Source organism: Eurosta solidaginis, chromosome 3 (assembly GCF_040869045.1).
Source record: "Eurosta solidaginis isolate ZX-2024a chromosome 3, ASM4086904v1, whole genome shotgun sequence".
Classification (NCBI taxonomy): Eukaryota; Metazoa; Arthropoda; class Insecta; order Diptera; family Tephritidae; genus Eurosta; species Eurosta solidaginis.
The window spans coordinates 168,787,057-168,814,580 of NC_090321.1; the positions used below are offsets into that span (position 1 = coordinate 168,787,057).

The 27,524-nt window shown below is 38.0% G+C and overlaps 2 protein-coding genes across 4 annotated transcripts in view; both read right to left on the minus strand.

The window, feature by feature from the left end:
* The window catches only part of Dh44-R1 (Diuretic hormone 44 receptor 1), a 225,696-nt gene that overhangs the window by 156,002 nt on the left and 42,170 nt on the right, over positions 1–27,524 (minus strand). The gene's annotated exons all lie outside the window — the stretch shown is intronic.
* LOC137246769 (mitochondrial-processing peptidase subunit alpha-like) lies at positions 6,454–9,284 on the minus strand. Of its 3 annotated transcripts, none has more exons than XM_067777778.1 (5): positions 9,119–9,284; positions 9,009–9,066; positions 7,512–7,576; positions 7,279–7,445; positions 6,454–7,220 (listed from the first exon to the last, which is right to left on the minus strand). In XM_067777778.1, the coding sequence occupies exons 1-4, from the start codon at positions 9,257–9,259 to the stop codon at positions 7,431–7,433; spliced, it is 279 nt and encodes a 92-aa protein (XP_067633879.1). In that variant the 5' UTR covers positions 9,260–9,284; the 3' UTR covers positions 6,454–7,220; positions 7,279–7,430. The 3 variants fall into 3 exon arrangements, with proteins under 3 accessions (XP_067633879.1, XP_067633877.1, XP_067633878.1); XM_067777776.1 differs by having other exon boundaries at positions 6,458–7,220; positions 8,780–9,066; XM_067777777.1 differs by lacking the exon at positions 6,454–7,220 and having other exon boundaries at positions 7,277–7,445; positions 8,780–9,066.

Sequence of the window (27,524 nt, forward strand, 5' to 3'; positions counted from 1 at the left end):
TCTTATGCTAGTGCTTGAGTGCTACTTGTGAGCACGGTTGCCACACCATGTTTTCATTTGGGACCAAAATTCATTGAAAAAAAGTAAGGAAGGTTAAGTTCGGGTGTAACCGAACATTACATACTCAGTTGAGAGCTATGGTGACAACATAAGGGAAAATAACCATGTAGGAAAATGAACCGAGGGAAAACCTGGGGGCCTATTCTGTATTGCGATGCGAAAGGCAGTGCGATGCGAAAATAAATTGCGATGCGAAAGGTAATTGGAACTCTGTAGCGCTATCGCATCGCTAACAATGTCGCCTTTTTATTTTTCGCTAATTTTTTGCTTGAGTATGCATCACTGACCAAACTCAAAGAAAGAGAACAAAAGAAACAAGGCGATTACAATTTCGGCAAACGATTAATTTTTGTTGAACAAATTAAAAAAAGGATTCTGTAGCATTATGGAACGATTTAAATGAAGAAAGGATTGACTTAAATGAAGAAATCCTCCCAGTTCAGAAATTGAACTGGAAGAAGTGAACGTGATAAATATGTGGAAAATCATAGAATGGGAAATATTGCTAGTTGTATCAGAGAACAAATAAAAAATGACATGATTTCAAATAGAAATGCTTTATAAAAAAGTGGTTTCGATTTGTTATTTATTTATGTATTTTAAGTCCACTAGGATTACAAATTGTTGCTTTTGTGTTTGTTTTGTTTTTTGAGTTGTCCTATATATTTTTAAATGAATATAAAGATATCAATTTATAAAATCATCAATTAATACTTACATATTTGAACAATGCGAATGCCTATTACATTGTACAGGTTTACAAGTATGATATGTATGAGAGGGAAACAATTTCTTTCCCTTTCTAACACACGGCAGTTTGACACTTCGGTCAGTGTCAAAATAGCGTGGAACCCAGTGGAACCTGCGTGGAACATGAGTTTTGACACTGAACGAAGTGTCAAAATTACCGGGGTTGCTTCGTCGAAAGCGACACAGGGAAGCAAAAAAGGGATCGGAACATCAGATATGGGTTGCTGTGATGGTAAATTTTTTTGAACGAATTTAGTAGGAAATTTAAAGTGCACCCATATGGGTCCTTCAGAAAATTATAAAAAAGTCTTCAATTGGGATATCTGAGGACGCGTAGTTATTTCAGTATTAAGAATACAAACACGGGAGTTAAGTTTTTCTACCCGTTCAAAAGTTCTCCGCGAAAAACAGTTTGAAACCGAGGTTGACTGCAATAACCCGTCCAAAAAAGGGGAAAGAAAAATGAAAAGAAGCGTTTTGTCCTGTTATCAATAGTCCAAAGACGGAAAAGTATTCGAATTATTGGAAGCGAGGCAAAAACGCGTCTATTAATACCTCCCCCAACGGTTTTGGTCGTGTTTTGGCAATCGTTATACCGGTAATAAAGTATCACAATTTGTTAATTAAAATTGTCCAAAACATATGGATTTTAAAGAGTGATGTAATTAACTGCTCCTTTGAAAATAAATAAGGATATTTCTTTGTAATATTTAAATTGAGGAATGAGGGCTCCTTTTGACTTTTTGCTGAGAATGATACTTTTTGCAATCATCCCTGTACGCAAATATATGTATGTTTTATGTGCAAAACAGTTATTTTAAAACAAAATTTCTGTGGATATCGTAAGTGTTTAACCAATTATTTTGATTTATAACAATTATACTGCGTTCTACGCAATAAAGTTTATATAATTCTCTATTTCAGACATTGCTGTACAAGAAGACTGAAGAAACCAACTTGGTAAGTAACATTTCAGTATAATTTACAAGTTATATATATGTGCATACATTTAACTAATCCATTTGATTATTTCCAGAAATGCCGGATCACTGCTGTATTTTGGGATGCGGATTAGGAGTCCCCCGGTACCCTTTTCCGGCGGAGGATGAAATGCCCAGGTGAGTAGAAAACACTTTGGTAACGTTTTACAAGTCGGTGCACCACCTTATTTTTTTATCAAAAATGGTAATTCTATACGGCAGCATGACACTACTAATACGCGTCCAAAAATATCGAAAGAGGTGTCAAAAGACGCGTATTAATCTCGGCAACAATAATGCAAAACCGGAAAATAAAATTTTTATCCCTGTCCGGAGATATTTGGAGTTGAAGTTGACGATTTTCATGTGGTTGTAATTGTACCCACAAAAAAAAATGTGAACGCAGAAGGATATTACCGTGGCGGTAGCCACGGTTATACCACACAACCGGACGTGGCATGGCGTAGCCCAGGGTTATTTTTTATAAGCGCGGCAGAAGGCCGCCAACGCAGAAAGGTGTTCTGCGCGAAAATACTATGGATTTCACCCCCGGTTTCGGAGGGACCCGCGGGTCTTTTTTCGGGTTTTCGTTAATATCTTTTGAACGACTTAAATTTTTTATCTTCCGGTTTCGGATTATTAATACTGATGTCAAGGCGCGTCTTTTGACACCTCTTTCGATATTTTTGGACACGTATTAGCAGTGTCATGCTGTCGTATAGAATTACCTCAAAAATTATCAAAGGTGATATCAAAAAACGCGTCTTGGCCTCTGTTTTTAGAACCCGAAGGCGAAAATGTAAATTTTTAAAAGATATAAGCAAAAAATCGGTTCAAAATTTCATGTGGTATTTGTAATTTTGATGATTTCGTGGTACCCACAAAAAAAAACACTGTGGGTAAAAGCTAGGCTAAGCTCTATAAATTTATAATGTCTTAGTTTACAAATTATTTATTGTTTATATGTTATTGTAAATTATTGAATTTTTCGCTCTTGTTCTGTCACTGTTCTGACTAGCACTATAAAATAATTTTGCCAAATTGTTGTGCTAGGAAAAACTTAATAAAATACCAAATACAAAAGTGTTTTGCGCAGATATGGATTTGGTTTAAGCAAAATTTGTGGGTTTGTAGGTAATGGTATCTCCATTGTACCTACCATACCTTCGTGACAATATATATGTATATCATATGCTGGTGTGTCCTGTAAATAATCCCAAAACGCGACTTCCCGTTCAAAAAAAAAAATAAAACTACTAATACGCATCCAAAAATATCTGAAGTGGTGTCAAAATACACGTATTGACCTTGACATCAATAATCCGATGGCGGAATAGAAAAATTTTATCTCTGTCCCGAGATTAAATAATTTTAACATCTAAGTTTGTTTTTTAATAACGTTTGTTGTTTTTTTTTTCCAGAACAGATGTTATTCCAAGCGGAGAAAAATGGGTATTATAACAATTCCTTTTTTTGCTTAATATTCCCGCACTGTTTTCCTGTTTTATTTAAAATTTCACTTTGTTTTCTACTTCAATTCCTTTTTTTGCTTAATATTCCCGCACTGTTTTCCTGTTTTATTTAAAATTTCACTTTGTTTTCTACTTCAATTTTTCATTTCATTCATATATTAACATGTTTCATGAGCTCAGGTTGATATAAGCAACACAATACTTTTTTAACTAACCGCTTAACTTAAAACGGCTTAAATCTGGAATTATATTATGAGTACGCATGTAATTAATCTTACTAGTTCCAGCTTTTTTTTCGACAGGCGGCTTGAATGGCTTCGTTTGTTGGGTGTGGATGGCCCAACAGCTAAGAATATTTTTGCATGCCAGAGGCATTTCTCCGAACGCATGCGACTGGGACGATTCCTAAGGAAAAACGCGGTTCCAGATATAAATTTAAGTTTATGTTCACCCATAGCGATAGTTGATAGGCCACCTGAGCTTAGTGATAGTTTCATTGAAATCGGTAGTGATGATTTCGCCCCGGTACTTTCTTCTACAGTACTAATAGCAAGCCCCTTGGCTTCAAATAGTAACGAATTTGAATCTGAGGGATGCTTGGAGGAGGCTCATCAACCAATTGACCATGTAGAGCATCCATATGCTTCCACTTTAGAAAATTCTACTTTGATGAGGACATGGGCTAATAGTCGACAAACCCAGACAAATAAATATTTAAGCGATGGCACTCCTAGAAAACGAAAGTATCGGGAAGAGATAAATAGATTAGTTGAGGAAAATGTTCGACTCCACAATAAGGTGCAATTTTTAGAAGAAAAGGTTGAAGCTTTAGAAGGGGTAGAAGTGTTGCTGTCCTTGATCGGGATACACAAATAACAGAGCTAATTGGCAATTTGCCCAAACATCTTCAGGCATGTGTGAAGAATTGCCTGATAAACACACCCCGCACTCCGAAAGGTTATAGATTTGATAGGGAATTAAAAACCTTAGCTCTGGTCGTAAAGTTTTTAGCACCTATCGTATATAGATATTTAAGGCCCATTCTAAACTTTCCTTCGAGGAAAACTCTTGAACTATTTGTTCAAGGATGGCCTCGAAATCCTGGCTGCAACTCTAGCAGTATTAAAGCCCTGGAGCTTAAAAGCCGTGGCTTCACGGACGCGCAGAGATATGTTTCAATATGCATTGATGAAATGTCTCTGAAAACCCATGTCCAGTATGAGAGAAGTAGAGATGTAATTATAGGTCTGGAAGATTATGGTGACGAAAATCGCACCTCCAGAGTTGCTTCAAGTGTTTTGACGATATTGGTCCAAGGTATCGGTGGGGAGACTTGGACTCACCCCCTAGCTTATTTTTTTATCCACAAAGCGTGCAAAGGAGATATTGTGAAAAAATATATATTCGAAGCCATTGGACAGCTCCAGGGCATTGGTCTGCGTCCGTGCCAAATTGTTTCCGATCAAGGAGCAAATTTCGTAGGGTTTTCTAGGTTAGTTGGTGTGACCAAGGATAGGCCTTTCTTCGAAGTAAATGGTCAAGAGCTCGTTTACTTTTTTGACGCTCCCCATCTTCTTAAAAATACCCGAAACTGTTTAGAGAACAAAAAAAACCACGTCAGTTTTCAAGGACATCCTGTAAATTGGAAGGACATCATCCATTTGTACAATCAGGGGAAAAATAGCGATTTCTCATGCACACATAAGTTGACATCGGTACATATTAGACCAAAAAATCAAAATAAAATGAGTGTGAAATTAGCTTCACAGGTTTTCAGCAACTCAGTTGCGAGTGCAATGTTCGCCCTTTATAGCTCCGGGCTTTTAAATTCCGCAGAATCTTCTTCATTTTTTAATACAGCCGAATTTGTACTTTTTTTTGATAAATTATTTAATATTTTTAACAGTCTTGTTTTTGGAGCAACTGGAAATTTCAAAGAACCTTTCACTGCGTCTGCGGAACAACTAAGATTCCTTGACGAAGCTGAACTTTTTTTAAAATCCATGAGAGTCTATGAAACCGATAATAGTAATGTAGATCATGATATCACAAATAGCTTTCAATTCATTAAGGGGTGGCTCCTCAATATAAGTAGCTTGCGATATTTTTGGCGATTTTGGTCACGTGAGGGATTTACCTATTTAATGACACGGAAATTAAATCAGGACAAACTAGAGAATTTTTTCGGACACATCCGTAGAGGTGGGTCTTTTAATCCAAAAATAACTCCACAGCGTTTTACATACCTTTTTAGACAAGCCTGGGGCGTAGGATACATAAGATGTGTTGATAAAGGAAATTGCGAATTGCTTCCAGATCTGGGGGCGTCACTTTCGACTAGCACCCTTGAGCAAGCATGTAATGACGATTTGGTCCTCGACACCTCCTGGCAGACTTTTCAAGGTCTTCCTAGGCCCACCCCAAGCTCTTTTCAAAATGTTCAAGTTGACGTATATGTTGATATAGATGAAAGCAGTTTTCTTCATTGAAGTGCCTTTATATATTTTTGCGGTTATTTATATTTCAAATATTTCAAAATGCATAACTGTTTAATGCCTTTACCCAGATTCGATGGTGATATAAGTGAAAAAGACTTCCTCTTCACGATGGGTAAGCAGTTTAGTAACTGTCAACTTGTTGAGCCTCCGTCCGAGTTTATTGACTTTATCAAAAAGATAGAGCAAATTTTTTCAGAGAATTTCGATTCCACCTGCCATAGAGTCGGATTTTCCCAAATACTATTTGAGAAGATGGTGGATGTTGAGCCTTATTTTTGTTGCGAAAATTGCAACCCAGACGTAATTAAAATAGTTTTTATTAGAATTAGAACATACTTTTTAGTAAACTATTTTAATAAAAAGGCTAATGAACCAAATTTAAAAAATAGAGAATTTGATGTTTTAAAACGCAATTAATTCCAGCTTTCAGTCTGGGGTCTGTCTGCTTTAGTCAGAAGTTTTGTGAGAAATAATTTAATAGAATCGTATTTTTTTATATATTTATTTAAACATTTGAAAAGAGCTTGAATTTTTTACTTTTAATTCTAAACAATTGGTTTTGTCGAATCGAACCTTGAATCTTTAATTCTAAACCTTAACCTTAAATTTTTCTTAAGCAGATTTCGGGTATTTTTTTAGCAATAGCCCCCACCGTTCTCCCCACCTTTCTAATATTTCCAGGAAAAGTTTATAGAGTTTCGCTGTGGCTGATTTTGTATATATTGTAAATATTCATTTTTGGATTATGTACCTGATTTGTTTTTATTAAGTAGTTTTATTTGCTTGAAATGTGCAATTTTTGTTAAACAAGTAGTTTGTTTTGTTTTGTTTTTTTTATGTATTAATGTAAATATTATGTATATTATTTATACGGGTGAAAATAGGCCTACAGGGGAACCGAACACCCAAAAAAAATCGGTAACGCGCCTAAATTGCAACCTCCTGGGTGGTGTGGAAAAGCAATTATAATAAATAAAGCGATAATTGATAAAATCTGAGTTTTTTATTTAATATAGTAGTATGGTATTACATACATATATGTTAAAGTTTTTTTTAACTACTGTGGATTTATCAAGTTTTATTCATAGTATTTTTATGTTTTTGCCTATTTTGTTCGTTTACAAATATGTAAGTAAGTTTTCGTCTAGTCCCGTGCATTGCAATAGCAACTAAATGTTCAATAATTCTTGTTTTACTTGATATAACACTACACAGGATATATAGCTCTTCACAACAAATCATACTATGTGGAAGTGTTTTATTAAGAATTTAATAACATGATATATGACTGCGCTTTTTGTAGTTGAATCTTGGGATGCGATATAATCCACATCATCATCATCACAGATTAAACAATGCATCTCGTTCAGATTCGATTTTTTCAGTTTAAGCTTGCTTATGACATGGTTATGGCTTTAATAACGTTTCTCTGCGGCATCTAATCAGAATCTTTGCGTATCCTAATTATTAATTTATTTATTCATTTGTGTAAACATTAAGAAATGCTATTAAAATTACCACATATAATTTTCGGTCTGTGGTGCCCTCATAACACCAACTCCTAACCTAAACGTCTACCACACCGCACAAACGTCATTGATTTGTTTCAGGATCATATACAACAATTGCGGAGCCATCAAAGCCGCCAACTGCATACAACTGACCATTAACTACGGCAATGCAACCTAAAAAAAGGTCAATTAAATAAATGCTAATTTTCTTACTTTTTCCTAGATTTTAGTCAAACTTACGCCACTGCGACGCGAAGTCATAGCTACTATTGGGCTCCAAGTATTTGTATGGGGATTGTAGCGACCTAGAATAATCATAACAAAATTAGAATATATATTGAAATTGTTTTAACGGTATGCATGTTGTTGTTGTTGTATTAACGATTGGAGAGTGTTATCGATGTTGGTGGTCCTTTGTAGTATCTAGAATAGGAACGTTTCGGTAACAAAGCCTGACCATCTCTGGAACTATTAATATGAAAACATTAAACATTCTAGGCCATAACGTCCCCCATCCCCTAGTTCCATGAGGAACTTGGGCCCGCCAGAGCCTCGCCTGCTAAATATGTGTATGACACATTCATATTTGTAACAGGACATTTCCACATGCATGATCGTACAAAATACTCAAGTACATAAAACTGTGCACAAAACTATAAAGTACGGCATCCAAAATAAACTAAAACAAACACCTTGCCTCGCCCACCATGGCTGCTGCTGCAGTGTTAATGTGCCCACAAAAGCTGTGAATAGACATTGCCGCCCTACCTACATTAAACCTATCTACTTACTATTCAAAAACAATAAAAAATGAGCAATAGCAAACCTATCTGTGCCACTGGCATTGTATGACGGCCGACTGTAGAAACGTGCATAAATGGACTACCTATTCTGAGCCAATTAAGATTTAAAATAATTACTTAATTGATAAATACGTCTACTTGCAGTTAATAAGGTTTATACATAAAGATATATGGTAATTGTGCAGTTTAGGGGCCCCACCCTAAAACTGGGCCTTTTTTCTTGAGTGAGGTATCAAAAGACGCGTATTCACATCTAGATCAAGAATTGGGAAGCGGAAGTGAACTGTTTTTACCCGTTCAAAAGATATTAACGAAAAACCGAAAAAAGACCCGCGGGTACTTCCGAAACCGGGGGTGGGATCCATAGTATTTTTCCGCAGAAGACCTTTCTGCGTTGGCGGCCTTCGGCCGCGCTTATAATAAATAACCCTGGGCTACGCCATGCCAAGTCCGGGTGTGTGGTATAACCGTGGCTACCGCCACGGTGATGCACAATTTTTTTGTGGGTATGAACACAACAACAACCACATTAAAATCACCAACTTCAACTGCAAATATCTATCAACTACAAATATTTCCGCCTTCGTAGTATTATTCTCGAGATTAATACGCGTCTTTTGATACCTCACTCGAAAATCTTGGCCCAACTTTAGGGTGGGTACCGTAAACTGCACTACTACACAAAATAATCAAAATTACACCAACCACATGAAAATTGCAATTTTGTTTGCAAATATCTCCGGAAAGTTATACAATTTTTAATTTCCGCTTTCGGATTCGTGTTCCTAGGTCTTTTGACACCCCTTCCGATATAGACGAGTTTTATATTGGACGCAGTTATATCGGCAAGTAATCTTGTCGCTGATTCAATAGCTCTGCTATCTATACTTGCTACATAAGTGAGTGTCTCGTGAACGTTAACAATCACATATACCTCCATTTTTTTCAAGCTCCTTCAAGACTGCATCTTTATTTGGAAATTTGTCGGTAGACTGTAAAAATTTTAATGAAATAAAGGTCTGCCAATATATATTGTTTACTTACATTAAACGCTAACTTCTCTAAAAAGTACGAAGCACCGGTTGTATATGTAACTTCATAACAAGGGCCTGAGTCAATTACCAGCCGGACAGTGCAAAATTCCCGAATTTCGGTGCATTTCTTGGTGCAACTCGCAAAATGCATTTATTTTAATTTACAATCCACAACAATCAATATCTTTAAGACATTTTATTGTAAACAAGCAAGAACAAGAGAAATTGTTTTTCTTCGGACATGGTTGCTTTTTCCGTACTTCGCCAACTTAAAACAAATTTTATATAATTATCAAAAAAATTTAAGAAAACATGGAAATTTTTGACACAAACTATATCTCTTGTAAGAATTTACTATAAATTATAGTTTTTAAAAACTTTATTGCAATATTTCAACATTTTTTACGCAGTTTTCTTTGGCAGCTAATACGCTTTTTTTGCACCTATGAAGTACAACAGTGCCAAATCATGCCAAATAGCATCCACAAAAAAACGAACAAGAACAAGCATTTTCATCAGGTGAGCGTGGCTGTGTATGTGCGTTCTGCTACATATCCTACTTGTAGACCTGTACAATGGCCTATTACTTGTAGCAAGAAAAATGCGAAAATTAATGCTGTTTGACATTCGCTTTCGCTTTACAGAGTGCCGGCAATGCGAAAAGCGAGAAAAATTGCGAATGGGCAAAATGTGAATGCGAAAGTCAAAATATACATGCGAATGTCAAGATACAGAGTACCGATTTTGCGATTTCGCGTATTTTTTCTTTCGCATCGCAATACAGAGTAGGCCTCCTGGAATATGTTTGTATGACATGTGTATCAAATGAAAGGCTTTAAAGAGTATTTTATTAGGGAGTGGGCCATAGTTCTATAGGTGGACGCCATTTAGGGATATAGCCATAAAGGTGGATCAGGGTTGACTCTAGAATGCGTTTGTACGATATGGGTATCAAATGAAAGGTGTTAATGAGTATTTTAAAAGGGAGTAATCCTTAGTTCCATAGGTGGACGCCGTTTCGAGATATCGCCATAAAGGTGGACCAGGGGTGACCCTAGAATTTGTTTGTTCAATATGGGCATCAAACGAATGGTGTTAATGAGTATTTTAAAAGGGAGTGGGCTTTAGTTCTATAGGTGGATGCCGTTTCGAAATATCGCCATAAAGGTGGACCAGGGGTGACTCTAGAATGTGTTTGTACGATATGGGTATCAAATTAAAGGTATTAATGAGGGTTTTAAAAGGGAGTGGTGGTTGTTGTATAGGTGGTCGCCTTTTCGAGATATCGCCATAAAGGTGGACCAGGGTTGACTCTAGAATGCGTTTGTACGATATGGGTATTAAATTATAGGTATTAATGAGGGTTTTAAAAGGGAGTGGTGGTTGTTGTATAGGTGGTCGCCTTTTCGAGATATCGCCATAAAGGTGGACCAGGGGTGACTCTAGAATGCGTTTGTACGATATGGGTATCAAATGAAAGGTGTTAATGAGTATTTTAAAAGGGAGTAATCCTTAGTTCCATAGGTGGACGCTGTTTCGAGATATCGCCATAAAGGTGGACCAGTGGTGACCCTAGAATTTGTTTGTACAATATGGGTATCAAAAGAAAGGTGTTAATGAGTATTTTAAAAGGGAGTGGGCCTTAGTTCTATAGGTGTACGCCTTTTCGAGGTATCGCAATAAAGGTGGACCAGGGGTGACTCTAGACTTTGTTTGTACGATATGGGTATCAAATGAAAGGTGTTAATGAGTATTTTTAAAAGGGAATGGGCCTTCGTTCTATAGGTGTTCGCCTTTTCGAGATATCGCCATAAAGGTGGACCAGGGGTGACTTTAGAATATGTTTGTACGATATGGTATCAAATGAAAGGTTTTAATGAGTATTTTAAAAGGGCGTGGGACTTAGTTCTATAGGTGGACGCCTTTTCGAGATATCGCCATAAAGGTGGACCAGGGGTGACTCTAGAATAAGTTTGTACGATATGGGTATCAAATTAAAGGTATTAATGAGAGTTTTAAAAGTGAGTGGTGGTAGTTGTATATGTGAAGGCATTTTCCAGATATCGACCAAAATGTGGACCAGGGTGACCCAGAACATCATCTGTTGGATACCGCTAATTTATTTATATATGTAGTACCTGCCAAGATTTTAAGGGTTTTTTATTTCGCCCTGCAGAACTTTTTTAATTTTCTTCTACTTAATATGGTAGGTGTCACAACCATTTTATAAAGTTTTTTCTAAAGTTATATTTCGCGTCAATAAAACAATCCAATTACCTTATCATGTTTCATCCCTTTTTTCGTATTTGGTATAGAATTATGCCATTTTTTTCATTTTTCGTAATTTTCGATATCGAAAAAGTGGGCGTGGTCATAGTCGGATTTCGTTCATTTTTCATACCAAGATAAAGTGAGTTCAAGTAAGCACGTGAACTAAGTTCATTAAAGATATGCCGATTTTTGCTCAAGTTATCGTGTTAACGGCAATGCGGAAGGACAGACGGACGACTGTGTGTAAAAACTGGGCGTTGCATCAACCGATTTCGCCCATTTTCACAGAAAACAGTTAACGTTATAAAATATATGCCCCTACCAAATTTCAAAAGGATGGGTTAGTTTTTGTTCGAATTATGGCGTTAAAAGTATCCTAGACAAATTAAATGAAAAAGGGCGGAGCCACGCCCATTTTGAAATTTTCTTTTATTTTTGTATTTTGTTGCACCATATTATTACTGGAGTTGAATGTTGACATAATTTACTTATATACTGTAAAGATATTAAATTTTTTGTTAAAATTTTACTTTAAAAAAATTTTTTTTTTTAAAGTAGGCGTGGTCATTCTCCGATTTTGCTAATTTTTATTGAGCGTACATATAGTAATAGCAGTAACGTTCCTGCCAAAGTTCATCATGATATCTTCAACGACTGCCAAATTACAGCTTGCAAAACTTCTAAATTACCTTCTTTTAAAAGTGGGCGGTGCCACGCCCATTGTCCAACATTTTACTAATGTTCTATTCTGCGTCATAAGTTCAACTCATCTACCAAGTTTCGTCGCTTTATCTGTCTTTTGTAATGAATTATCGCACTTTTTCGGTTTTTCGAAATTTTCGATATCGAAAAAGTGGGCGTGGTTATAGTCCGATATCGTTCATTTTAAATAGCGATCTGAGATGAGCGCTCAGGAATCTACATAACAAATTTCATCACGATACCTCAAAATTTACTCAAGTTATCGTGGTAACGGACGGACGGACGGACGGACATGGCTCAATCAAATTTTTTTTCGATCCTGATTATTTTGATATATGGAAGTCTATATCTATCTCGATTCCTTTATATATGTACAACCAACCGTTATCCAATCAAACTTAATATACTCTGTGAGCTCTGCTCAACTGAGTATAAAAAGGACCAAATTTCCAAACAAAGGATCAAATTTTCTTTGTTGCAAGAAAAGCATAATGAAATATATCGAATATATTAATATTAAAAAAACAGTTTTACATTGTTTAATGTATTACACCGCAATATATGCTGCCACCGAACGTTATGAGCGGACTTAGCTAATCATGAATTAAATTAAGCAAATATCAAAAATTTAGAAACAAGTTTTTTCAACTGCAGGATATGAATAATTTTCAGTGAAAACTCAAATTGTGTAATTTGCTTCCGTGCGTGTTCGCTATATTTTCTCCAATGACAATTTATTTTCATTCCATCTACAGCGTTGCCACGTTCACACATTTTTACATATTTCTTATAATAAAATTACTACTATCAGCCCACAGAGGACTGCGTCGGCTAAGCAAAAATCAAAGCGATTAAATTATTGGCTGATCGCTAGATTTACCATATTTATATTTTTATGCATTACATTTTCTCTTTGCGTAGTCGGTTAGATTGTTAGATGACGCTGACAGCAATCCATCCAGTGACTTTGTTCTTAAGGCTGTTACACAATTATTATCAATGACGGATGTTAGTAGGTTCACTTCTGATGGATTATAATTGAAAGAAAAACCCGGTCTTAAATCTCTTCGCAGGTTATCGCGCTTTACATTTCTTTTTATTTATTAAGGATATATTACTAAAATTAGTCCCTTATTCTTTTAAGTGTTTCTTTGCTTAAATTATCTTGTCCCGGAATTGCCTTGCTTTGATCCAATTTAATGATTGAACAATACATGAATCTATGCGACACATAGCTAGCAGTCGTGGGGAGAAATCCATTTAAGTAAATGAAAAATTACATCGTCGGTCCCATGGAAGACTAACACTTTTCGGTTTTTTACGTAAAATACTAGCACAGTTCATTATTGACGTGGAAGACGAGCACAGTTTGTTGTTTGCGTGAAAAACAAGCATGTTTCAATTGTTCGTAGCTCCACGTGAACAGCCAATTGTACGAGGTTTCCGCACGAACATGTTTGTTGTTCCATGGGAATTTGAAACTTGCTAGTCTTGCCATTAAGCTCAACTAAGCAAATTTCGCGTTCTGCATTTTTACCATAGAGAAGAAGAAAGAAAAATACCAAAATTGTGGCCCTTTGCTTGAAAGCACCAAAACTGACAAAAAGGGATCGGCGGGTTGGAAAGGAAAATTTTTGGTCTAAATGGAGCAAATTGGTAACCGTGCTTGTGAGTAAAATAGCATTATTAATGAGCCATATGTATACGTACAAAAGCAACTGAAGCTACTCCAAGCCAAAGTTAATTTTCGTGCATTTATGCCTTTTGCTCTTCAATACACTTCAAATGCTAGCACGTGGTTTTTTATGATTTTATTAATTTTCATGGCAAGAGCTTTTGGAAAAATGCTTAAATATTCATTACACATTTTTGCTTGTTGCTATGGATAAGTGTGCATATATACATACTTACATACATAGTGCCTGCATGTCGACACATCTCAACAAATATATATTTCCCAGCACTTTAATTTCCATTGCATCTCCAGTGGTTATTTTAAAAATAGTAAAAGTGCCAACAAAAAGGGAAAACTCATTCATTAGGGAAACTTGCGAATAAATGGCGAGATTTTTCGCCCGAAGTGTTACTTTTCTCAATCATTCTCTACGTCATACAACGCCTTCGCTTGCTTGCGATTTTGTAACTCATGTGTGAAAGTTTCCCTTGAAATGTTGGATTTTTATTTCGCGTCGACCATTTAAAGTAAATATTACATAGTAGCACTCATACGCATTCGATTTTGATGTACTGAAACTGGAGTCCGACGGAAGCTGGGCTTTTGAACCGAACCGAACGTTCGATTTTATCTACTTACGGCCGATTACCGAATTTGATGATTAACTAGTTTTAAGACAATGGACTTTCAAAACTTATTTTAAGTTCCAACCCGAATACTACGCTTGCTCTCTTGTATATCGACTATTTAGTGGAATGTTGCCCCATCTCGGCTGTTATTTGGAAAACGCTTAGTCGCGGCGAACTTTCAAAAGTTTACTTTTCCTTTTCCAGGATATTTTTAAAAGTTCGGCGAGATGATTTGTTATCGAATTTGGTGAAAAAGCGTCCTATCTCAATATAAATTCAATACTTTTTGTGCTGACATAGAGCGTTTATCTTTCGGTTTAAAAGAAAAGCTCTGATATAATAGTAGAAAAATTTTGTCTGCAAACAAACACGGATTTTAGTTTTATTAACGATTCGTTGGCCAGAGAACGAAGAGGAATCGATACGGGGGGAGTATTGTAGGGTTTATAATTTTACTTTACTTCTTTAAACTTTGTTAAAATTTTGAATTATAACATTAAAAAGGAAATTTTTCATTAATTGGTAATGTAATTTCATTATTAATATATTGAAATGAAAAATATTAAAGGTATATAAAAATAAAATTTAAATAAAATATATACCTACACTCGGTACCCGCCCGCTTTGCTTGGTCAACATCTCGCCGTCTAAACAACAAATAAGCAATTGGGTGCTGATATCGCTGTTCCGCGTGTTTACAGATTCTATATGTAAATACAAGGAATGATATACATCCGAGGGGGTTATAGTTTTTATGTTTAATGTGAGTTCCTGCCCCTTTGGCTCAACCTCGCGCTGTGAAATACTCTTATTTGATTGTGTGATCGGCGGCTCAACGAAATTGGGTGTACAATCACAAGGTCTTACCTTGGTAAGATACAGGGTCCCTCTAAACCCCGTAGCATTTTATGGATAATGAAATCCGGTTGCAAGGCAAATCCACCATAACCATTATATTGTAAATATTTTGCTTGCATCATATCCTGACCCTTGGGACGCCGCCTGGTACAGGATAAAATTCCACAATTTCAATACCAGTATTTCTAAGCACCAGGAGGGATGTGATTACAACCTTTTCATATCGGATCTGAAACTTCCATTCGAGTCTACGGAAAAAAGCCTCATCTACTGACCACATTCACACTACTTCCGATTCGGTGTAGCCTAATGCAGTTTGAAACATTTCAAAAAGAAGAGTGCGCACATTCTCTCTTTCTAAATTACCAACTGTTATCCACAAACGATAGGAATCTGCCTAGCAAACATATGCCAACCATATTACTCAACCATTTCACTCAACAGGTGTACTCCTTTTTATGCTTGGGCTAGAAAAGGTCGAGAGACTTCTCCACCCTTGAGGGTGGATCAAGGAAAAACTTAACTGCCTACTTTCAAACGAAGTAGACCGCATTACACCGAAGGGACTGATTACTGCCAACTTTGAAAGCTGAAATAACTGAATTACTCAAAATATAATGCTTAGCTGTCAACTTCAGCGGAGAAGATAGTGCACAGCTTCGTTAAGTATGCTTTATCTATTGTAAACTCCCCCCAAAAGTGAACTACCTCGCATGCAAGGAAAACCATATGAGATAAAACATCGCCTCCGCGACTCATCCGAATCCTCAAGGCAGGAAACAAAAGATGTATACAAAAATACAATATATACAGGCCAAATATTAAAGATACAATATATACAGGTCACGACTGGCTTTTCCTGCTTCCCGCGGTACAGGCGTTTTTAACAACCGTGATAGGGTCGCGCAAGTGATACACGTGTGCACATTGCTCCCTTTCGAGTAATACCCCGCTCTGTGTTAGATAGCCATGTTCTTATAGTCACCTTTTATGACCGGTATACCTGTCTCTGGCATATTCTACTACCCCTTACCCATAGGAGGAACATCCGAGGAGATGTAAACCGCGCCTTTTTCCATTTTCGTCGTGCTTCTTTTAAGTTATTCCTACGAATTGGCGGAATAGGACCAGCATGTTTTATGCTGACTGAATTTTCGTTGTGCAACTTTTCATGGCAGAAATCCACTCGGAGTGTTTACCAAACCACTGCCACACCACGGCGGCCGTCTAGAACGTATACGTAAGATGACTTACACTCACTGAGTCAACTCATTTCCAGCATGAAAATCAACGTCATTTTCAATAAAATTTGCCATTACCCCTTAACAAGATTTTGTGTTCTTTTTTGGTAGACTGCGATACCCAACAAATGGGTCTCAATCGATGTTCATCTTTAAAATACAATTAATGAAAATTGTTCGGCTTCGACCAAAAAAAAACATACTACCGAATATTCATCAAAACGAAGTCGAACGTTCGGTCATACCGTCACTGCAACGTTATAAAATATCTCAGTTTACTTTATCAAACGGAAGCTCGTATTTTTATGCCTTTCATGAACATGAAATGGTATTTTAACTTTGGTCCAATGTTTGTAAGTACAAGACGAAGATGAGGCGGGCGGACCCACCATTAAGTATACTGAACTGATCAGGATGAGAAGCGGGGTCAATCAATCCTCCTCCATCTGCCAAAACTTTGAGATATCTGGATGAAATTTGGTATGCGGGTGTATTATCATCTGAACTAAAATTTAGCAAATGTTTGTGCTAATTATCTTTAAGTTTTTAATAATATTAATCTATCGTCGGCGCTTTATTAATAATAGCCCTGTCTTTTTACACGTGTATACGTTTGCGTTTGCGAGTAAAAAAAACGCTTATCCTCGGTTAGATAATGCTTAGGAGACCCATTTAGCGACAGTGGTTAAATAACTAGCTACAGAACATGTTGTACCGAAAAGCGCAGACAAAAACCTCTGGTGGTCATAGTCCATAGTGTATAACATATAGCTGAATCGGTTGCGATGAATAGCGGATACACACCATTTTCAGAGGTGAAACATATACACATATTTCAGTTGCATTAGAGTATAATACGTATTGAAATTTAGTAGTACTAATTTTATGCGTAGCAATTTCAGAAGAGTAGATAAAGTTTAACGCTTAGCAGTTCATACAAAGTTCAAGCGTAAACGTACCTACATAGATGAAAACAAGTAAGGAAGGCTAAATTCGGGTGTAACCGAACATTACATACTCAGTTGAGAGCTATGGAGACAAAATAAGGGAAAATCACTATGTAGGAAAATGAACCTAGGGTAACTCTGGAATGTGGTTGTATGACATGGGTATCAAATGAAATGTATTAAAGAGTATTTTAAGAGGGAGTGGGGCATAGTTCTATAGGTGGACGCCATTTAAGGATATCGCCATAAAGGTGGACCAGGGCTGACTTTAGAATTTGTTTGTACGATATGGGTATCAAATGAAACGTGTTAATGGTTATTTTAAAAGGGAGTGGGCCTTAGTTCTATAGGTGGACACCTTTTCGAGATATCGCCATAAAGGTGGACCAGGGGTGACTCTAGAATTTGTTTGTACGATATGGGTATCAAATGAAAGGTATTAATGAGTATTTTAAAAGGGAGTGGGCCTTAGTTCTATAGGTCGACGCCTTTTCGAGATATCGCCATAAAGGTGGACCAGGGGTGACTCTAGAATTTGTTTGTACGATATGGGTAGCAAATGAAAGGTATTAATGAGTATTTTTAAAGGGAGTGGACCTTAGTTCTATAGGTGGACGCCTTTTCGAGATATCGCCATAAAGGTGGACCAGGGGTGGCTCTAGAATTTGTTTGTACGATATGGGTATCAAATGAATGGTATTAATGAGTATTTTAAAAGGGAGTGGGCCTTAGTTCTATAGGTGGATGCTTTTTCGAGATATCGCCATAAAGGTGGGCCAGGGGTGACTCTAGAATTTGTTTGTACGGTACGGGTATCAAATGAAAGGTGTTAATGAGTATTTTAAAAGGGCGTGGGCCCTAGTTCTATAGGTGGAAGCCTTTTCGAGATATCGCCGTAGAGGTGGACCAGAGGTGACGCTAGAATTTGTTTGTACGATATGGGTATCAAATGAATGGTATTAATGAGTATTTTAAAAGGGAGTGTGCCTTAGTTCTATAGGTGGACGCCTTTTCGAAATATCGCCATAAAGGTGGACCAGGGGTGACACTAGAATTTGTTTGTACGATATGGGTATCAAATGAAAGGTATTAATGAGTTTTTTAAAAGGGAGTGGGCCTTAGTTCTATAGGTGGACGCCTTTTCGAGATACCGCCATAAAGGTGGACCAGGGGTGACTCTACAAATTGTTTGTACGATATGGGTATCAAATGAAAGGTATTAATGAGTATTTTTAAAGGGAGTGGACCTTAGTTCTATAGGTGGACGCCTTTTCGAGATATCGCCATAAAGGTGGACCAGGGGTGGCTCTAGAATTTGTTTGTACGATATGGGTATCAAATGAATGGTATTAATGAGTATTTTAAAAGGGAGTGGGCCTTAGTTCTATAGGTGGATGCTTTTTCGAGATATCGCCATAAAGGTGGACCAGGGGTGACTCTAGAATGTGTTTGTACGGTACGGGTATCAAATGAAAGGTGTTAATGAGTATTTTAAAAGGGCGTGGGCCCTAGTTCTATAGATGGAAGCCTTTTCGAGATATCGCCGTAGAGGTGGACCAGAGGTGACGCTAGAATTTGTTTGTACGATATGGGTATCAAATGAATGGTATTAATGAGTATTTTAAAAGGGAGTGGGCCTTAGTTCTATAGGTGGATGCTTTTTCGAGATATCGCCATAAAGGTGGACCAGGGGTGACTCTAGAATTTGTTTGTACGGTACGGGTATCAAATGAAAGGTGTTAATGAGTATTTTAAAAGGGCGTGGGCCCTAGTTCTATAGGTGGAAGCCTTTTCGAGATATCGCCGTAGAGGTGGACCAGAGGTGACGCTAGAATTTGTTTGTACGATATGGGTATCAAATGAATGGTATTAATGAGTGTTTTAAAAGGGAGTGGGCCTTAGTTCTATAGGTGGATGCTTTTTCGAGATATCGCCATAAAGGTGGACCAGGGGTGACTCTAGAATTTGTTTGTACGATATGGGTAGCAAATGAAAGGTATTAATGAGTATTTTTAAAGGGAGTGGACCTTAGTTCTATAGGTGGACGCCTTTTCGAGATATCGCCATAAAGGTGGACCAGGGGTGGCTCTAGAATTTGTTTGTACGATATGGGTATCAAATGAATGGTATTAATGAGTGTTTTAAAAGGGAGTGGGCCTTAGTTCTATAGGTGGATGCTTTTTCGAGATATCGCCATAAAGGTGGACCAGGGGTGACTCTAGAATTTGTTTGTACGATATGGGTAGCAAATGAAAGGTATTAATGAGTATTTTTAAAGGGAGTGTGCCATAGTTCTATAGGTGGACGCCTTTTCGAAATATCGCCATAAAGGTGGACCAGGGGTGGCTCTAGAATTTGTTTGTACGATATGGGTATCAAATGAATGGTATTAATGAGTGTTTTAAAAGGGAGTGGGCCTTAGTTCTATAGGTGGATGCTTTTTCGAGATATCGCCATAAAGGTGGACCAGGGGTGACTCTAGAATTTGTTTGTACGATATGGGTAGCAAATGAATGGTATTAATGAGTATTTTAAAAGGGAGTGTGCCTTAGTTCTATAGGTGGACGCCTTTTCGAAATATCGCCATAAAGGTGGACCAGGGGTGGCTCTAGAATTTGTTTGTACGATATGGGTATCAAATGAATGGTATTAATGAGTGTTTTAAAAGGGAGTGGGCCTTAGTTCTATAGGTGGATGCTTTTTCGAGATATCGCCATAAAGGTGGACCAGGGGTGACTCTAGAATTTGTTTGTACGATATGGGTAGCAAATGAAAGGTATTAATGAGTATTTTTAAAGGGAGTGGACCTTAGTTCTATAGGTGGACGCCTTTTCGAGATATCGCCATAAAGGTGGACCAGGGGTGGCTCTAGAATTTGTTTGTACGATATGGGTATCAAATGAATGGTATTAATGAGTATTTTAAAAGGGAGTGGGCCTTAGTTCTATAGGTGGATGCTTTTTCGAGATATCGCCATAAAGGTGGACCAGGGGTGACTCTAGAATTTGTTTGTACGATATGGGTAGCAAATGAAAGGTATTAATGAGTATTTTTAAAGGGAGTGGACCTTAGTTCTATAGGTGGACGCCTTTTCGAGATATCGCCATAAAGGTGGACCAGGGGTGACTCTAGAATTTGTTTGTACGATATGGGTAGCAAATGAAAGGTATTAATGAGTATTTTTAAAGGGAGTGGACCTTAGTTCTATAGGTGGACGCCTTTTCGAGACATCGCCATAAAGGTGGACCAGGGGTGGCTCTAGAATTTGTTTGTACGATATGGGTATCAAATGAATGGTATTAATGAGTATTTTAAAAGGGAGTGGGCCTTAGTTCTATAGGTGGATGCTTTTTCGAGATATCGCCATAAAGGTGGGCCAGGGGTGACTCTAGAATTTGTTTGTACGGTACGGGTATCAAATGAAAGGTGTTAATGAGTATTTTAAAAGGGCGTGGGCCCTAGTTCTATAGGTGGAAGCCTTTTCGAGATATCGCCGTAGAGGTGGACCAGAGGTGACGCTAGAATTTGTTTGTACGATATGGGTATCAAATGAATGGTATTAATGAGTATTTTAAAAGGGAGTGTGCCTTAGTTCTATAGGTGGACGCCTTTTCGAAATATCGCCATAAAGGTGGACCAGGGGTGACACTAGAATTTGTTTGTACGATATGGGTAGCAAATGAAAGGTATTAATGAGTATTTTTAAAGGAAGTGGACCTTAGTTCTATAGGTGGACGCCTTTTCGAGATATCGCCATAAAGGTGGACCAGGGGTGGCTCTAGAATTTGTTTGTACGATATGGGTATCAAATGAATGGTATTAATGAGTATTTTAAAAGGGAGTGGGCCTTAGTTCTATAGGTGGATGCTTTTTCGAGATATCGCCATAAAGGTGGGCCAGGGGTGACTCTAGAATTTGTTTGTACGGTACGGGTATCAAATAAAAGGTGTTAATGAGTATTTTAAAAGGGCGTGGGCCCTAGTTCTATAGGTGGAAGCCTTTTCGAGATATCGCCGTAGAGGTGGACCAGAGATGACGCTAGAATTTGTTTGTACGATATGGGTATCAAATGAATGGTATTAATGAGTATTTTAAAAGGGTGGGCCTAAGTTTTATAGGTGGACGCCTTTTCGAGATATCGCCATAAAGGTGGACCAGGGGTGACTCTAGAATTTGTTGTACGATATGGGTATCAAATGAATGGTATTAATGAGTATTTTAAAAGGGAGTGGGCCTTAGTTCTATAGGTGGACGCCTTTTCGAGATATCACCGTAAAGGTGGACCAGGGGTGACGCTAGAATTTGTTTGTACGATATGGGTATCAAATGAAATGTGTTAATGAGTTTTTTAAAAGGGCGTGGGCCTTAGTTCTATAGGTGGACGCCTTTTCGAGATATCGCCATAAATGTGGACCAGGGCTGACTCTAGAATTTGGTTGTACGATATGGGTATCAAATGAAAGGTATCAATGAGTATTTTAAAAGGGAGTGGGCCGTAGTTCTATAGGTGGAAGCCTTTTCGAGATATCGCCATAAAGGTGGACTAGGGGTGACTCTAGAATTTGTTTGTACGATATGGGTATCAAATGAATGGTATTAATGAGTATTTTAAAAGGGAGTGGGCCTTAGTTCTATAGGTGGACGCCTTTTCGAGATATCGCCATAAAGGTGGACCAGGGGTGACTCTAGGATTTGTTTGTACGATATGGGTATCAAATGAAAGGCGTTAATGAGTATTTTAAAAGGGCGTGGGCCCTAGTTCTATAGGTGGACGCCTTTTTGAGATATTGCCGTAAAGGTGGACCAGAGATGACGCTAGAATTTGTTTGTACGATATGGGTATCAAATGAAAGGTGTTAATGAGTTATTTAAAAGGGCGTGGGACTTAGTTCTATAGGAGGACGCCTTTTCGAGACATCGCTATAAAGGTGGACCAGGGGTGACTCTAGAATGTGATGGTTCGATATGGGTATCAAATTAAAGGTATTAATGAGGCTTTTAAAAGGGAGTAGTGGTAGTTGTATATGTGAAGGCGCTTTCGAGATATCGACCAAAATGTGGACCAGGATGACCCAGAACATCATCTGTCGGGTACCGCTAATTTATTTATATATGTAATACCACGAACAGTATTCCTGCCAAGATTCCAAGGGCTTTTGATTTCGTCATGCAGAACTTTTTCATTTTCTTCTACTAAATATGGTAAGTGTCACACCCATTTTTCAAAGTTTTTTTCTAAAGTTTTATTTTGCGTCAATAAGCCAATCCAATTACTATGTTTCATCCCTTTTTTCGTATTTAGTATAGAATTATGGCATTTTTTCATTTTTCAAAATTTTCGATATCGAAAAAGTGGGCGTGGTTATAGTCCGATATCGCTCATTTTAAATAGCGATCTGAGATGAGTGCCCGGGAACCTACATACCAAATTTCATCAAGATACCTCAAAATTTACTCAAGTTATCGTGTTGACGGCTGGACGGACGGACAAGGCTCAATCAACTTTTTTTTCGATACTGATGATTTTGATATATGGAAGTCTATATCTATCTCCATTCCTTTATACCTGTACAACCAACCGTTATCCAATCAAAGTTAATATACTATGTGAGCTCTGCTCAACTGAGTATAAACAAGTAAGGAGGGTTAAGTTCGGGTGTAACCGAACATTACATACTCAGTTGAGAGCTATGGTGACAACATAAGGGAAAATAACCATGTAGGAAAATGAACCGAGGGAAACCCTGGAATGTGTTTATATGACATGTGTATCAAATGAAAGGCACTAATAAGTATTTTATGAGGGAGTGGGCCATAGTTCTATAGGTGGACGCCATTTAGGGATATAGCCATAAAGGTGGATCAGGGTTGACTCTAGAATGCGTTTGTACGATATGGGTATCAAATGAAAGGTGTTAATGAGTATATTAAAAGAGAGTAATCCTCAGTTCCATAGGTGGACGCCGTTTCGAGATATTGCCACAAAGGCGGACCAGGGGTGACCCTAGAATTTGTTTGTACAATATGGGCATCAAACGAATGCTGTTAATGAGTATTTTAAAAGGGAGTGGGCCTTAGTATTATAGGTGGATGCCGTTTCGAAATATCGCCATAAAGGTGGACCAGGGGTGACTCTAGAATGTGTTTGTACGATATGGGTATCAAATTAAAGGTATTAATGAGGGTTTTAAAAGGGAGTGGTGGTTGTTGTATAGGTGGTCGCCTTTTCGAGATATCGCCAAAAAGGTGGACCAGGGGTGACTCTAGAATGCGTTTGTACGATATGGGTATCAAATGAAAGGTGTTAATGAGTATTTTAAAAGGGAGTAATCATTAGTTCCATAGGTGGACGCCGTTTCGAGATATCGTCATAAAGGTGGACCAGGGGTGACCCTAGAATTTGTTTGTACAATATGGGTATCAAAAGAAAGGTGTTAATGAGTATTTTAAAAGGGAGTAATCCTTAGTTCCATAGGTGGACGCCGTTTCGAGATATCGCCATAAAGGTGGGCCAGGGGTGACTCTAGAATTCGTTTGTGCAATATGGGTATCAAACGAAAGAAGTTAATGAGTATTTTAAAAGGGAGTGGGCCTTAGTTCTATAGGTGGACGCCTTTTCGAGGTATCGCAATAAAGGTGGACCAGGGGTGACGCTAGACTTTGTTTGTACGATATGGGTATCAAATGAAAGGAGCTAATGAGTATTTTTAAAAGGGAGTGGGCCTTCGTTCCATAGGTGTTCGCCTTTTCGAGATAACGCCATAAAGGTGGACCAGGGGAGACTTTAGAATATGTTTGTACGATATGTGTATCAAATGAAAGGTGTTAATGAGTATTTTAAAAGGGCGTGGGGCTTAGTTCTATAGGTGGACGCCTTTTCGAGATATCGCCATAAAGGTGGACCAGGGGTGACTTTAGAATTTGTTTGTACGATATGGGTATCAAATGAAAGGTGTTAATGAGTATTTTAAAAGGGCGTAGGCCCTAGTTCTATAGGTGGACGCCTTTTTGAGATATTGCCGTGAAGGTGGACCAGAGGTGACGCTAGAATTTGTTTGTACGATATGGATATCAAATGAAAGGTGTTAATGAGTTTTTTAAAAGGGCGTGGGGCTTAGTTCTTTAGGAGGACGGCTTTTCGAGATACCGCCATAAAGGTGGACCAGGGGTGACTCTAGAAATTGTTTGTACGATATGGGTATCAAATGAATGGTATTAATGAGTATTTTAAAAGGGTGGGCATAAGTTCTATAGGTGGACGCCTTTTCAAGATATCGCCATAAAGGTGGACCAGGGGTGACTCTAGAATGTGTTTGTACGATATGGGTATCAAATTAAAGGTATTAATGAGGGTTTTAAAAGGGAGTGGTGGTTGTTGTATAGGTGGTCGCCTTTTCGAGATATCGCCAAAAAGGTGGACCAGGGGTGACTCTAGAATGCGTTTGTACGATATGGGTATCAAAAGAAAGGTGTTAATGAGTATTTTAAAAGGGAGTAATCCTTAGTTCCATAGGTGGACGCCGTTTCGAGATATCGCCATAAAGGTGGGCCAGGGGTGACTCTAGAATTCGTTTGTGCAATATGGGTATCAAACGAAAGAAGTTAATGAGTATTTTAAAAGGGAGTGGGCCTTAGTTCTATAGGTGGACGCCTTTTCGAGGTATCGCAATAAAGGTGGACCAGGGGTGACGCTAGACTTTGTTTGTACGATATGGGTATCAAATGAAAGGAGCTAATGAGTATTTTTAAAAGGGAGTGGGCCTTCGTTCCATAGGTGTTCGCCTTTTCGAGATAACGCCATAAAGGTGGACCAGGGGAGACTTTAGAATATGTTTGTACGATATGGGTATCAAATGAAAGATGTTAATGAGTATTTTAAAAGGGCGTGGGGCTTAGTTCTATAGGTGGACGCCTTTTCGAGATATCGTCATAAAGGTGGACCAGGGGTGACTCTAGAATTTGTTTGTACGATATGGGTATCAAATGAAAGGTGTTAATGAGTATTTTAAAAGGGCGTGGGCCCTAGTTCTATAGGTGGACGCCTTTTTGAGATATTGCCGTAAAGGTGGACCAGAGGTGACGCTAGAATTTGTTTGTACGATATGGGTATCAAATGAAAGGTGTTAATGAGTTTTTTAAAAGGGCGTGGGGCTTAGTTCTTTAGGAGGACGGCTTTTCGAGATACCGCCATAAAGGTGGACCAGGGGTGACTCTAGAAATTGTTTGTACGATATGGGTATCAAATGAAAGGTGTTAATGAGTATTTTAAAAGGGCGTGGGCCCTAGTTCTATAGGTGGACGCCTTTTTGAGATATTGCCGTAAAGGTGGACCAGAGGTGACGCTAGAATTTGTTTGTACGATATGGGTATCAAATGAAAGGTGTTAATGAGTTTTTTAAAAGGGCGTGGGACTTAGTTCTATAGGAGGACGCCTTTCGAGACATTGCTGTAAAGGTGGACCAGGGGTGACTCTAGAATGTGATTGTTCGATATGGGTATCAAATTAAAGGTATTAATGAGGCTTTTAAAAGGGAGTAGTGGTAGTTGTATATGTGAAGGCGTTTTCGAGATATCGACCAAAATGTGGACCAGGATGACCCAGAACATCATCTGTCGGGTACCGCTAATTTATTTATATATGTAATACCACGAACAGTATTCCTGCCAAGATTCCAAGGGCTTTTGATTTCGCCATGCAGAACTTTTTCATTTTCTTCTACTAAATATGGTAAGTGTCACACCCATTTTTCAAAGTTTTTTTCTAAAGTTTTATTTTGCGTCAATAAGCCAATCCAATTACTATGTTTCATCCCTTTTTTCGTATTTGGTATAGAATTATGGCATTTTTTCATTTTTCGAAATTTTCGATATCGAAAAAGTGGGCGTGGTTATAGTCCGATATCGCTCATTTTAAATAGCGATCTGAGATGAGTGCCCAGGAATCTATATACCAAATTTCATCAAGATACCTCAAAATTTACTCAAGTTATCGTGTTAAGGGACAGACGGACGGACGGACATGGCTCAATCAAATTTTTTTTCGATACTGATGATTTTGATATATGGAAGTCTATATCTATCTCCATTCCTTTATACCTGTACAACCAACCGTTATCCAATCAAAGTTAATATACTTTGTGAGCTCTGCTCAACTGAGTATAAACAAGTAAGGAAGGTTAAGTTCGGGTGTAACCGAACATTACATACTCAGTTGAGAGCTATGGTGACAACATAAGGGAAAATAACCATGTAGGAAAATGAACCGAGGGAAACCCTGGAATGTGTTCATATGACATGTGTATCAAATGAAAGGCACTAATAAGTATTTTATGAGGGAGTGGGCCATAGTTCTATAGGTGGACGCCATTTAGGGGTGACCTTATAATTTGTTTGTACAATATGGGCATCAAACGAATGGGGTTAATGAGTATTTTAAAAGGGAGTGGGCCTTAGTATTATAGGTGGATGCCGTTTCGAAATATCGCCATAAAGGTGGACCAGGGGTGACTCTAGAATGTGTTTGTACGATATGGGTATCAAATTAAAGGTATTAATGTGGGTTTTAAAAGGGAGTGCTGGTTGTTGTATAGGTGGTCGCCTTTTCGAGATATCGCCAAAAAGGTGGACCAGGGGTGCCTCTAGAATGCGTTTGTACGATATGGGTATCAAATGAAAGGTGTTAATAAGTATTTTAAAAGGGAGTAATTATTAGTTCCATAGGTGGACGCCGTTTCGAGATATCGCCATAAAGGTGGACCAGGGGTGACCCTAGAATTTGTTTGTACAATATGGGTATCAAAAGAAAGGTGTTAATGAGTATTTTAAAAGGGAGTAATCCTTAGTTCCATAGGTGGACGCCGTTTCGAGATATCGCCATAAAGGTGGGCCAGGGGTGACTCTAGAATTCGTTTGTGCAATATGGGTATCAAACGAAAGGAGTTAATGAGTATTTTAAAAGAGAGTGGGCCTTAGTTCTATAGGTGGACGCCTATTTTAAAAGGGCGTGGGGCTTAGTTCTATAGGTGGACGCCTTTTCGAGATATCGCCATAAAGGTGGATCAGGGGTGACTCTAGAATGAGTTTGTACGATATG

Bases quoted from the DNA above. Each gene is read 5' to 3' on its own strand.
- LOC137246769 (XM_067777776.1), bottom strand. From the start codon at position 9,014: ATGGAGGTATATGTGATTGTTAACGTTCACGAGACACTCACTTATGTA. The intron at 7,577-8,779 runs GTTGGTGTAATT...TGATTATTCTAG, and splicing joins AAAATTGCAATTTTCATGTG to GTCGCTACAATCCCCATACA.